At 39.3% G+C, this 12052-nt stretch overlaps 1 protein-coding gene across 4 annotated transcripts in view; it reads left to right on the top strand.

Annotated features, from left to right (window-relative positions):
- LOC149319245 (E3 SUMO-protein ligase RanBP2-like) overlaps positions 1–9601 on the top strand; it is a 52032-nt gene extending 42431 nt beyond the window's left edge. For 3 of the 4 annotated variants that reach the window (XM_089511358.1, XM_089511357.1, XM_089511361.1), the window contains 8 exons: positions 2189–2281; positions 3898–4091; positions 4813–5059; positions 5382–5480; positions 5627–5772; positions 7362–7635; positions 7728–8062; positions 8712–9601. In XM_089511358.1, the coding sequence (XP_089367484.1) occupies positions 2189–2281; positions 3898–4091; positions 4813–5059; positions 5382–5480; positions 5627–5772; positions 7362–7635; positions 7728–8062; positions 8712–9017 (1694 nt within the window). In that variant the 3' untranslated portion in view covers positions 9018–9601. The remainder of the gene's footprint in view (positions 1–2188; positions 2282–3897; positions 4092–4812; positions 5060–5381; positions 5481–5626; positions 5773–7361; positions 7636–7727; positions 8063–8711) is intronic. The other variant, XM_089511359.1, reaches the window with a different exon arrangement.
- The last annotated feature ends 2451 nt before the right edge of the window (positions 9602–12052 follow it).

The following is a 12052-nucleotide window of genomic DNA, read 5'->3' as shown; positions in this document are numbered from 1 at the left end:
GAGAGGCGGTCCTTCAGGTATCCTGGGCTCAAGCCATTTAGGGCTTTATAGGTCATCACCAACACCTTATATTGCGCCCGGAAGCGAATCGGCAGCCAGTGCAGATCTTTTAGCACCGGTGTAATGTGGCTGGCCCTGGAAGTACCAGTGACCAGCCTGGCTGCCATGTTTTGTACCATTTGTAGCTTCCGGGTTTGGTATAAGGGTTGCCCCATGTAGAGTGCATTGCAGAAATCCAGTCTCGAGGTTACCAGAGCATGTACCACAGTTTCAAGGTAGTAGAACTTAGAAGTATATTCTTTCATTGGTGGAGCTTATTCAGGAGTAGATTTTTCTTTCGACCTTTCCTTTCTCCTGACACTGGAGATTTGCATGTTACTTTACACTTGTCCACTTTGATGAGTGGAGTATGTTTTACTTCTACACCTAGATGTTTCAGAGCAACATGTCCTTGACAGAACTCTGAATTGCTATTAAAATGCTAGCAACTGGCTCCAACATTTGTTCATTTTACTGCAAAAAAGCATGGAAGAGGGAGCCAACCCAGGCAAAGGGAAGCACTATGAACTAGTCAAGGCAAGAAGGGTACAGGCATCTCAGGCAGGGCAGATCTACTTTTTCACTGGCAGAAGGGGGTGCTCATCTCAACCCAGTGCTGTTTATGCTGTGGAGTCCTGCAAGGTGAGCTGTCTGTCGCTTATGTTTTCATCATGTGCATAAAACTTCTTGAGAGTTGTCATCTGTATTTACCCAGCTCTATTCTCCTTTGCATTCAAACCAGGTGATATATTAGAAGTGCTGAACCTGTGCCTGGAAATGATCATGGACATGATCATTACATTGAAATTTATTTCTTGTTGCCTTTGAGGGAGCCATACTATGGGTGTGTTCTGTCACAGACAAGGGATCATGTAATACAGAAAGCTGGGGTTTTTTGGCTGCCATGATCTCTAGATGCTCTCTAGCTCCTCAACAGTTCTCTCCTTTGTCTTAACCAAGATTGGATTGCTCCTTCACTCCTTTTCTTGTAGCTCTTTTTTCCAGACAGAATCAATCTCTTCTTCTTCAGTTTTCATTGTTACTGTTGCTTTTCTCTTTCTTGCCTTCTTTAAAAATAAATTAATCCCTGATTAATCCCAACTCTCTCTATGCAGTGAAGGGTACATCTTTCACTGGATTATTTACTGTCACCGCTCTGACTGGCCAAGTGTCAGAGGATTAAATAATAGATTAGTGCTAGACCTTAGGCTCATCTCCCAGTTGTTCTTTTGCCTTTGTTCCTCTCTGCAGTAGTTATGGAGTGGATTCCTACTACTTTGCCTATGTTCCATCTGTTTTCAGTTCTGTTTGTTTCCTTGGGCTTTTCCCCTCTTCTCTCCCCTCCCTGCAACCTTATTTCATCCTTCCTCCTGCCCATGCCTGTGTTTGGCTGTGCATTTGCCAGATGTAAGCATAGAATAGTAATCGATACGCAGTGTTAAAGCAAAGACTGTGGGCATCTGCATCCAACAGTTGCTTGAAGTGCTGGTTGTGTTCAGAAGCAGAGTAAACTCAGATCTGGAAGAAGTGAAGCCATATGAGTTTAGCTCTATACACTTGGTGGATATTTTGAGGGCTTCTCATGAACAAAGGCAAAGCAAGCCAGGGTAGTCAAAGTTAGGGGAGTGATTTGGAGATTCATGAGCTTGCTGTATGCTCAGTGGGCACGCTTTAGATCGAAGCTGCATTTAGAGGTATAGCCAAAACAATCCTCATGTTGTTCTCCAGTTCTGAACTGCTTGGGACAGGGCTTTATTTTCTTTCTGCTCTTCTAGCTTATAGAAGAGTACTAGATTTTCTCTTCCTCTAGTGCAGTATTTCAGTCACGTAGCATGAGATCATCTTGGCAAACATAACTTTGTTTGGCTTTTTTGACCCCTGCCATTCAGTCACTCTCTGAGATAAACCAAGTTATGACTAGGATGAGTTTTGTGGGATTCTCTTGCTTTACTCTGGTGTCCAGTGAAAACCCTTATTTGCCCAGAAATTTAATATCAATAATGTTTAGCATGTTATGCTTTTCATGTTTAAGACTGTTTCTTTATTTCAACAGTAATAAAAGATCAAAACCTGAATGCTTACTCTAGACATGAACATGTTTCATAGAGTATTTCTACTATGATGCCAATTTTTATTTTTCATATTTCAGATGAGGACTATGAAACAGCTGTGAGAAAGCTTAATGGAAAGTTATATCCTGATGAACCCAAAGAACATACAAAGCTACAGGAAACTGACCCAAGTAAGTGAAAATTATTTTTGTGGGATTTTGTTTCTTTTTTTCATGCACAATAATGATTATGTTACCGTCTTCTGAACTTACTAAAGCTGAATTCCTGTACTTAGCTACCTGGAGTAACCCCATTTGGTATTATTCAAAGATATAGCTGTGTTAGTCTGTAGAATCAGGATGTAGAGAGATCTTATAGTACCTTTCAGACTAACTGGGGGAGAAAAAATATATTGGTAGCATGAGCTTTCGTAGACTTCAGTCTACTTCCTCAGATGTAGACTGCGAAAGCTCACCCTGTTAATATTAGTGAGATTTATTTCTGAGATATGTAGGATAGCACTGTAAGATCTACAAAACATTTATTTGTTTAAGAGTATTAAGAGGATTTTTACCCACTCTTCAGCCAATATGGGATTCCGAGTGTCTTACAAACAGCTGATTTGACAGTTCCATGTCCTCATGTTTACAATTTAAATAGGACAGAATAAACCAGGAAATGGGAATGGTATGGGGGAAGAGGATGAAGTCCAGCAGATGCTGGGCTGCTTTTTGTCTCCCTCTGAGGCTGGAACAAGGGCAGTTAGAAGCTGGAGGGAGGGTCCTTCACCAGCCACCTGGATCAAAGCATAATGATTTGGCTGCTCTTGTTATAAGATAGAATAATAGGAAACGGTTCAGTAAAAAGAAAAGTTGCTTAAGCACATAAAAACCAACTATTATTTAAATGTATTCCTGGAGTTTAGGGATGGGGACAGATGTTGGATGGCAGGTGGCTTCTAACAATATCTGAAGAGCCACATGTTTTCCACCCTTTCATTTCAGTATTTTGAAATTAGCGTATATGAATTCTGCCTTTGGTCCCACACTTCAGAAAAGGTTGAAGATATATGCCTCCCTCAAAAACCATTTTAGATTGGTGTCAAATGAATTAATTTCAAAACTGCTGACATTATACATTCTAGTGTGAGATCTAGATTAATACTACAATTTTGTTACTAGAATACTGATAGCTTTATAGCTCAGTTATATTACTGAGGGTTTTTTGGGCTGGCTTTGAGATTCACAGGGAGCCTCTAATGGAAATGATGGGTTTTAATCTGGGTGTTTTGTTTTGCCTTTTTTTATTTCTTATAAAAAAAGACAGAAAACAATAACAAATGCAAACAAAAACAAGCTAAAATACAAATCCTTTAAAACCAACTACAAAGATTCAAGGTTACATGGGGATTAAAAGGGCAAAATTACATAAAAACAGGGTGTTGAATCTGGGTGGTCTCTACAGTATTATTTTCTTCAGGCAATTTTATGTTGCTTCTGTGGTCATTGAGCTCTTCGGTTGAATTTAGCCCTTTAGAGCATAGAAATCCTGGGCAGGACCTATGTTGCTTTTCATCCACCTCTTAGTTGTGCTGTCAGTAGGCAGAACCTTTGCCAGAAAAGGGGAAAAACCAAATCAGCTAGTGAAGTCAGTTTCTCATATTCTGCTGATGGAATCTAACCAGCTCAAACTACGACATGCACTTGTTGTGATGACAAGACACTGAACCCTGTGTGTATGCTACTGTTTCACTGTAATGTGTATTCTTTCATATAAAATGTAAGATGTTCTTTGCTGCATATTATAGGAGAAGATGAAGCAGAAAGTAAGGATGAGTGTGTTCTCGTGTGGGAGCAGAAACCAACTCCTGAAGAAAGGGCTAAAGCAGAGACTCTGAAGCTTCCTCCAACCTTTCTTTGTGGTATTAGTAGTGATACTGATGAAGACAATGAGAACTTGGAAGATTTCCAGACAGAACTTAGAAAAGTTCAAGAGGCTAAAGTAAGTAACAGAAGAATAGGGCTTAAGTACCCATTCAACTGGATTTAATTGCAGTTATGATATACAACCTTAGTTTCTTCCACCAGTCCCACTACAGTCTACTATTCATATTTGGTCTGTTTGAGTGAACTCCTGTCCATATTAATATTATATGTGCTACTAAAACATATTAATGAGGAAGGCTTTTTTCATTTCCCCCTGAGCTTAGGACTTTGCCATTCCTCTGGAGCATCAAGAATTACCACATTTGTGGACAGGTTGTTAAATGGTCTGGAAATTGACTTAAATTAAGTAATCAAATAACTGTGGTTTCAGTCCACACTAGCAGTGACCTTTCACTTTTCTCTCTTAGACCTGGCTAGGTTCCTTTATCAAAGCTCAGTCAAACTAGTTGTCCCATAAGCCCTTTTCTGTTCTTTTTCTCTGATTATGAACATTTACGTTCAGAGAGTAGGTTAATGGAACAGCCCTACATTGAACAGTAACTTGAATTATGAAATCTTTTGGTTATTTTGAAGTCTAATGAATGCATATATTGAAATTAAAGTAATATGAGCCATCTTGAAAATGATATATTACTTGATGATTCTTGGTTTTCACCACTTTCACTGCTTGGAATTTACTTGTTTCGTAAGTAAGCTAGTTTTGTTTTACTCAAACAACTATTCCAGATGTTGTAATCAATTAAAAAAACCATAACATTTGTGATTTTCCCCCCCAGGAAGCTCAGGTAGAAGAAGTAACCAGTTCAACAGATGACAAATGCACCACTAAGGAAGATATGGTTGTTGTAGAAGCCAGTAAAAGTGAAGAGCTAGATTCTACTACAGCAAGTAAAACTGAAGAACCAGATTCTACCACCAAACCTACACATACTATACAGGCTTTATTAGGAACTGATGACAAACCTGTTGACTTGTCAACTAAAAAAGAAAGTGATTTGAATACTTTAGCTTCTGCAAACCAAGGTATACTTACTTGTTTCGATATATGAAAAAGTTCTATATTTGAAAAAGATCACATCAAGATCTAGTAGCCGTATAGGTCTAGTAGTCATATGGGATAATCCCAAATGTGGTAGAATTTTGTCCCAATAATGCGAAACAACAGTTGGGTGAATTTTGGTGAGAAGGGTCTTTGTTTAGATGGTATTGAATGACATTAAATGCACTTCAGTTCACTTTTTAGCTTTCTTTCACCCTACATTAAGAATTATGGCAGTGGGGAATATATGAAGGCAGTCCACTGAGAAATACAAAATGAACGCTTACCATTTCTTCCTTCATATAGAGAACAAACCTTTCTCATTTGCCCTTGGCAACATACCTGGCTTATCATTTGCTGACCTGGCTTCAAATAATTCTGGGGATTTTGCTTTCGGTTCTAAAGGTAACATAGTATATATTATTTGCTTACCATTCATACAGATTGCCCTAATGGAGCTATTCTATGTGGAGGCTTTTATCAATCACTTTAAATTAATGAGATCAGAGAAATATCTAGAATCTTAAGGGTTTATCTTTCCATCTAAACAGACAAAAACTTCAAGTGGGCAAATACAGGAGCAACTGTATTCGGAGTAGAGACGGTCACTAAAGGAGATAATGAAGAAGATGCAAGTGATGAGGAAGTTGTGCATAATGATGATATTCACTTTGAACCAATAGTATCACTGCCAGAGGTAGGATTTTTAATCTTGAATTTGTGGAGGAAGTTTGTGTGTACATTGTAAACATCCTAGCAGAGCACATACTCAAATGCTGCTCTGTTACCTATGGTGTTATCAAAGATTTTATTGGTTGCAGTCTTAGAATTGCATGGGAAATGAGAAAAGGTTAAGAGTGGTGGAGATACAAGGGCAGCATACATATGGGAGATTCAGTATCCCAGACTCTGACTGAAAGAGAGGTTACCATATATTTTCTTCAACTGTCTGAGCAGTGGAGAATGTTTGTTTAAAAGATGTTTTACAGAGTCAGGTATAAAATGTTTCATTTTATATGCATTTCCACAGCCTTCCCATCTGAATCCATGCTTGCTCTTCCGGAATTTTTAACATCTCAGTGCATTTCCACATATTTAATAATCAGCTTCACTTTGCGGATGCCTGAGTACCTTTAGTGAGAATTCTATCCAACAGCGTAGACCTGCATACCACTTGTAACCCATTCAGGACAGATGTGACTGACAAGAGTTATCCCTGTCTTACTAGTCAATAATGAATATTGCTTCACTATCTAAAATAAAGATTTGAAATGCTATTAAGGCATATATCCAATATGCCTCTGAAGGAAACTACAAAACAGGCCTACGAACAACACAGATTATGTAGAGTACATAGCCAGTTTTTGAAAGACTTAATTTTGAAGCACAATGCAAAGTGCTGTGGAGAGTATCTGTGAACCCCTACATTGTGTTTGGAGTGTAGAAGAGGCCACCTACTCTTGTTTGGGTGTGCTTATGTTTTGAGATCATTAAGGAGGCCCTTCCATAACTATCCTTATTGATTACAGGCAAGTAAGTTGTGTCCCAGGATCAGGCCTAACTTAATGATAGCTAAGCTTTGTCTGAATCCTACTCATAGAATGCTTTAGACATTAAGTGAAATTTGGGTTTCATTATTTGTGGTAATTTTAGAATTTTATCTGCTGCTTTTTAAGTAGTTCTTTTTTCAGCATGCCTTGTTAATGTGTTGCTTTTAACCTTTGCGTTTCTTGAACCTTTATTCTAATTATTTGTGTTTGTCTGTGTGGTATATTGATAAACGTCCTTGATATGGCAGAATATCAGTTTATTTAACAAATAAATTGTTAAATAACAATTTGGGTTCATTGTTTTCTGTGGCAAATCACTATTCAATATATTATATGTGCAAGATATACAGTACTACTACTACAGAAATGGAAGAGAAGTTGTGTTGTTGCATGCTTTCAATTTGTTTCACAGGATTTTCTTAGCAAGATTTGTTCAGAGAGGGTTTGCCATTGCTGTGAGAGTATGAATTGCCCAAAGCAGGGATTTAAACCCTGGTCTCTAAGGACCCTGGTTCAAGCCATTGTGCCACATTAGCTCTCAAGAGAGGCAGGTGGTACTTAAATTTTTTTGACAAAGTCCTATAATTCAAGGATATACAGTAGACTTACTTGAGAATAAGCTTCACTGAAACAGTGACACTTACTTTTGACTAAAACATACATAGGGTTATATTTGGTTCACAATAATACTGTGTTTACAGTAGTACTCTGAATAAACATGATTTATTCTTGCTAGGTTGAGGTGAAGTCAGGAGAAGAAGATGAAGAAATTATCTTCAAAGAAAGAGCAAAACTTTACAGATGGGACAGAGAAGTAAATCAATGGAAAGAACGTGGTGTTGGAGAAATAAAGATCCTCTTCCATACACAGAAGAAGTGCTATAGAATTTTAATGAGAAGGGACCAAGTTCTCAAAGTCTGTGCAAACCATATTATCACAAAAACAATGGACTTAAAACCCCTGAATACCTCAAACAATGCAGTGGTTTGGACTGCAACAGATTATGCTGGTGAGTGTGTAGAGAAGTTCTATAGCTAATCCTACCTGCAAAACCCATATATTAGATATATGCTTTATTAACTTTTTATATCTTTATTTTAGATGGTGAAGCTAAGATAGAACAGCTTGCTGTCAGATTTAAAAGTCAAGATCTAGCAGACTCCTTCAAGAGGAGATTTGAAGAGTGTCAACTAAGCTTGTCAGAGCTGCAAAAGGGTCATGTATCCCTGACAACAGAATTGTCAAGAGAGACTAACCCTATGGTCTATCTTGAAGTTTCTGCAGATGATGAGCCAATAGGGCATATAACTATAGAATTATTTTCAAATATTGTTCCTCGAACTGCTGAAAACTTCAGGGCATTATGCACAGGAGAAGTAGGATTTGGATTCCGGAACTCAGTATTTCACAGAATAATTCCAGATTTTATCTGCCAAGTAAGTGGAAAAAAACTAACATGGAGAATATATACAAGAGGTCCCCGAGATGCCATATAACATTTTCTTTGGGAATATCCTTTGCAGAGATTTAGATTTACTTAACTTTGTGATTTTCTAAACACTATGTGGTGTAGAGAAAAGAAAATGGAAAGCTGTGTCATGATTCTGCTTACAAAGAACGTAAGCACAGATATAACATAAGAAATGTAGCCCCTTAAAGAGACCAGCAGTGTATATTTTTGGGCTCAGCCTTCACCCCTAGAGTTACCTTAGTGACACCATGCAGGAACACATTTACACTCATCTTTGAACCAGTCAAAGAATCCTATGTGGAAAAGGACAAACTCCCAGGGGAAATTTTTTAACCACAAATGCTTGAACACAAAATAGGAAACACTTTGGTCTGGGGTACTTTGCTTCTTGTGCATGAAAATAGTAAACCATGATTGGCTATTGTGCCTGAATGCAGCCATGTTAAGATGTGGATGCAACATAAATTTGGTTTGGGTACTGTTTTTCAAAAGCCATTGTCTGATGCTCTTCATCATACAGGATACAGCGTTTTTGGTAAAACATGCTTTAAGATATTTTGTATGTTTCAGTCTTCATTCTACACCATTAAGTTTTACAACTTTTACTATTCCAGGGAGGCGATATCACTAGACACGATGGCACTGGTGGAAAATCCATTTATGGTGATTCATTTGAGGATGAAAACTTTGAAGTAAAACATACTGGGCCTGGCTTATTGTCAATGGCAAATCGTGGCAGAGACACCAATAATTCTCAATTCTTTATTACTCTCAAAAAGGCAGAGCATTTGGACTTTAAACATGTTGTTTTTGGTTTCGTAAAGGATGGTATGGATGTTGTGAAAAAAATGGAATCCTTTGGTTCTCCTGGTGGAGCACTGTCAAAAATTATTATGATTACAGACTGTGGACAAATATAAAAGCATTGCTTTAACATGTATGCAGATTAGAAGACCCACGTGCAGCAGATTTAGACAATATTACATTCAGTTTTTTTAAACAAAAATTGAACATTTTTCATGTATAAATGTAAAATTACAGCTTATAGCTGAGTACTTTTTTAAAATGTGTTTCAATTGACTGCATGTTGTGAAATAAAAGTTCAAACACTGGTAAATTTCAGGTGTATTTTTGTTTCCTCCTGATTTTTGTATTAAATAATTTAAAATGAAATTAAAGGAATCTGGAGTTCTGTTATTCTGGGTTTAAGTTTACCAGTTTAACTAATAAATAAAATTAGTAGCTAGTTCATAATTACTGCTTTTATTCCTCTTACCTTCCCTGAATCATAGGCAGCTCTGAAATAATTCATTGTTTTTGCACTTAGCCATCTTGATAAACAAATTGACTCTACTTTTTGTTTCTCTAAATGTAATTTGATATTTCAGTATTACCTTAAATTTACTGAACAATTTAACTTTGGTTCTGGATGATGTGAGATTTAAACCTTGTATATTTTGGAATGGAAAAGCCTTCTGTCATCAATAAATCAACTGTAATATAATTATTTTGAATAATCAGTTCTGTAGTGTTTTTAGCAAAATGGGTGTCCCTTAATTTTATTTCAATTTAAGGGGACTATTGACTATTTTTATCTTGCCATGTCAGCTATGAAGTTCAGATTCCTGCTGTGGTGTAGGAAAATCTGAAGTCGTTGAATGCTAATGTTCTTTATGCTGATGGAGGCTGATGTACATATGCATATCTTCAGTGACTTACCTGATTATTGTGATCTTCTATTTACAGTTTACATAAACTGTAGTAGTTCAGTGCTGTCAGTTATAATTGTATGTTAGCGAAACAGTAATGGTTTAGTAGAGAGTTTTGCTAATTGAAATGTTTATAGCAAATGCCATTAGATTAAAGACAGCTGTTGTGATACTGGATTTCAAAGATGTGCTTCAAGCTTCTCTTGCACTGGTGAGAAATCCATGGCCCTCTAGACATTGTTGGACTACAAGCTGTATTGCATTAAGATTGATGGGAGTTGAAATCTTAACACCATCTAAAGCAGTGATTCCCAAAGTGGGAGGTGTGTCCCCCCGGGGGTAGTGGAGAGATCCGGGGAGGGGGGTTAGCTGGGGCGTTCAGTCAATTTATTGTGTGCAAGAAAAACAAGGGCAATTAGTAGCCTTTAGGACCATGGTGCGGAAGAGGGTTGCATGGAAATTCTTTTCAGGGCTCCTCTAAACCACCACACAGCCTCGCCAATTGCTTCATGTAGTGGTGTCTCCCACCCTTCACCTCCTCACATGAGCTCGCTCCCCTTAGCCATGTCTTTCGCTAGTTATGGTGGTTAGGAAATTAGCAGTAGTGGTAGTGGAAGAGATGTGGCAGTAAAAGAGCTTTCAGATTTGGGGCCCTGCTTAAGCTTTGTGAGTTTTGCCAGGATTTGGCTGGCAAATCAGAGTTGCACTGCTGTTCCTGCTTTCTTTCGTTGGACAGGCCAAGAGAAGGGACAGCAGAAGAGCCAGTGTTTGAGCGGGGCTACATTTGAAGCTGTGTGGGGAAGGCATGTGTCTGAGGAGGGAAGGGAAGCAGTATTGGGTCAATTCTTGGAAAAAGTACTTTGCCTTGGAGCAGCTCAAGTAGTTAAAATCTCTCCCTTTTGACATCCTTGCCAGTCTCCAGTGCAGAGCATGTGGCCTCTGTGAACCCACACACGCTGGCTGTTCCCCTGCCCACCCCGACAAAGAAGGATTGAGAATCCTTCCTCACCAAGGAGCAGCTTCTCCCTTCGCAACTGGTCACACTGGAAGCAGCAACTGAGCAGCGACCAAGAGGCCTCTTATCAACACTGGCCTTTGCTGCAAGTCAGCTGTGTCACTAGCATTGATGTCATCAGGTGTGATAACTCATGGTGTCACACACACACACATTTACTTGTTCTCCTTCCAGTCCATACAGAATTATTTGTAATGTTTTTGTACTAACGCTACACCTTAATAATTCCATATATGGCAATAGTTGTGACAAACACCTGAACAACTTCTCCTTCATCCTAACACCTGAAGCTGGAGGCTGCTGTCTCCCATTCACACAACAGACTCCATCTTCATGAGAAGGGGTGCAGGAGAAATCCAGGGATTCTTTCTCCTATTCCCAAAGCAGGAGGTTGGAGTGTCAATGGGAGACAGCAGCCTCCAGCTCCCAAAGCAGGAAGCAGAACTGACACAACAGCCTTCTGCTTTGGGAGCTAAAGAGAAAGAATCCCTGCATTCCTTCTGCACTCTACTGAAGCTGGAGGCTGCTGTCTCCTGTTCAAACAACAGCCTTCTGCACTCCACTCCCAAAGCTGGAGGCTCATCTGTCAATGGTAGAGAGCAGCCATCCTTCCCTGGTTCTGCCTGCTTCTCCCTCTCTTACGGATGGGGCTAGACCTTACCAGGAGAACAGAGGAAATCAGAAGTCCTGCCCTATCTCCTTTTCCCAGAGGGTGTTTGAAACTTAGTGAGCAGAGAAAGGAGAGGCCTTGTTTGCCACACTATCTGGCCAAACCTTTTCTGCTGAGCTCCTCTGTCTTACAAGGTGTGTTAATGCTACACCTGTTTCTTCCAGAAAGGAAGGCATTTAGGAAGCAACAGTGGCATTGCTAGGGTGGTGGCTGTGGTGTCATCCCACTTATTGTGCCACCTGGTGCAGCCTGCACCCCCCTTATACCACGTAGTGACACCTCTCCCACAAGACCAGAGCTAGGGTTGTTGCCCAAGAGGAAAGGGGGCGGTAGTCCAAAAATGTTTGGGGACCACTGATCTAAGGGACCACCAGTTCTGCATCCTTTGCTTTATTGTCTACACGGGATAGGGAAAGGGGCTTACACACACACACACACACACACACACAGGATTTCCTATGTGCAAGGAGGCTGCAAAGTGGGCGAAGTGGCAGAGGAGAGGGGGAGGCAAGGATTTTAAGATTGTAAAGAAGATTTGGAACATGAATTTTACTACAATGT

This window comes from Sceloporus occidentalis, unplaced genomic scaffold (assembly GCF_023333645.1).
Source record: "Sceloporus occidentalis isolate IW3139 unplaced genomic scaffold, rSceOcc1.0.p SCAF_2, whole genome shotgun sequence".
In the NCBI taxonomy this organism is placed as follows: Eukaryota; Metazoa; Chordata; class Lepidosauria; order Squamata; family Phrynosomatidae; genus Sceloporus; species Sceloporus occidentalis.
Note: the sequence above shows the minus strand (reverse complement) of the source record. Positions and strands in the feature narration are given on the sequence as shown.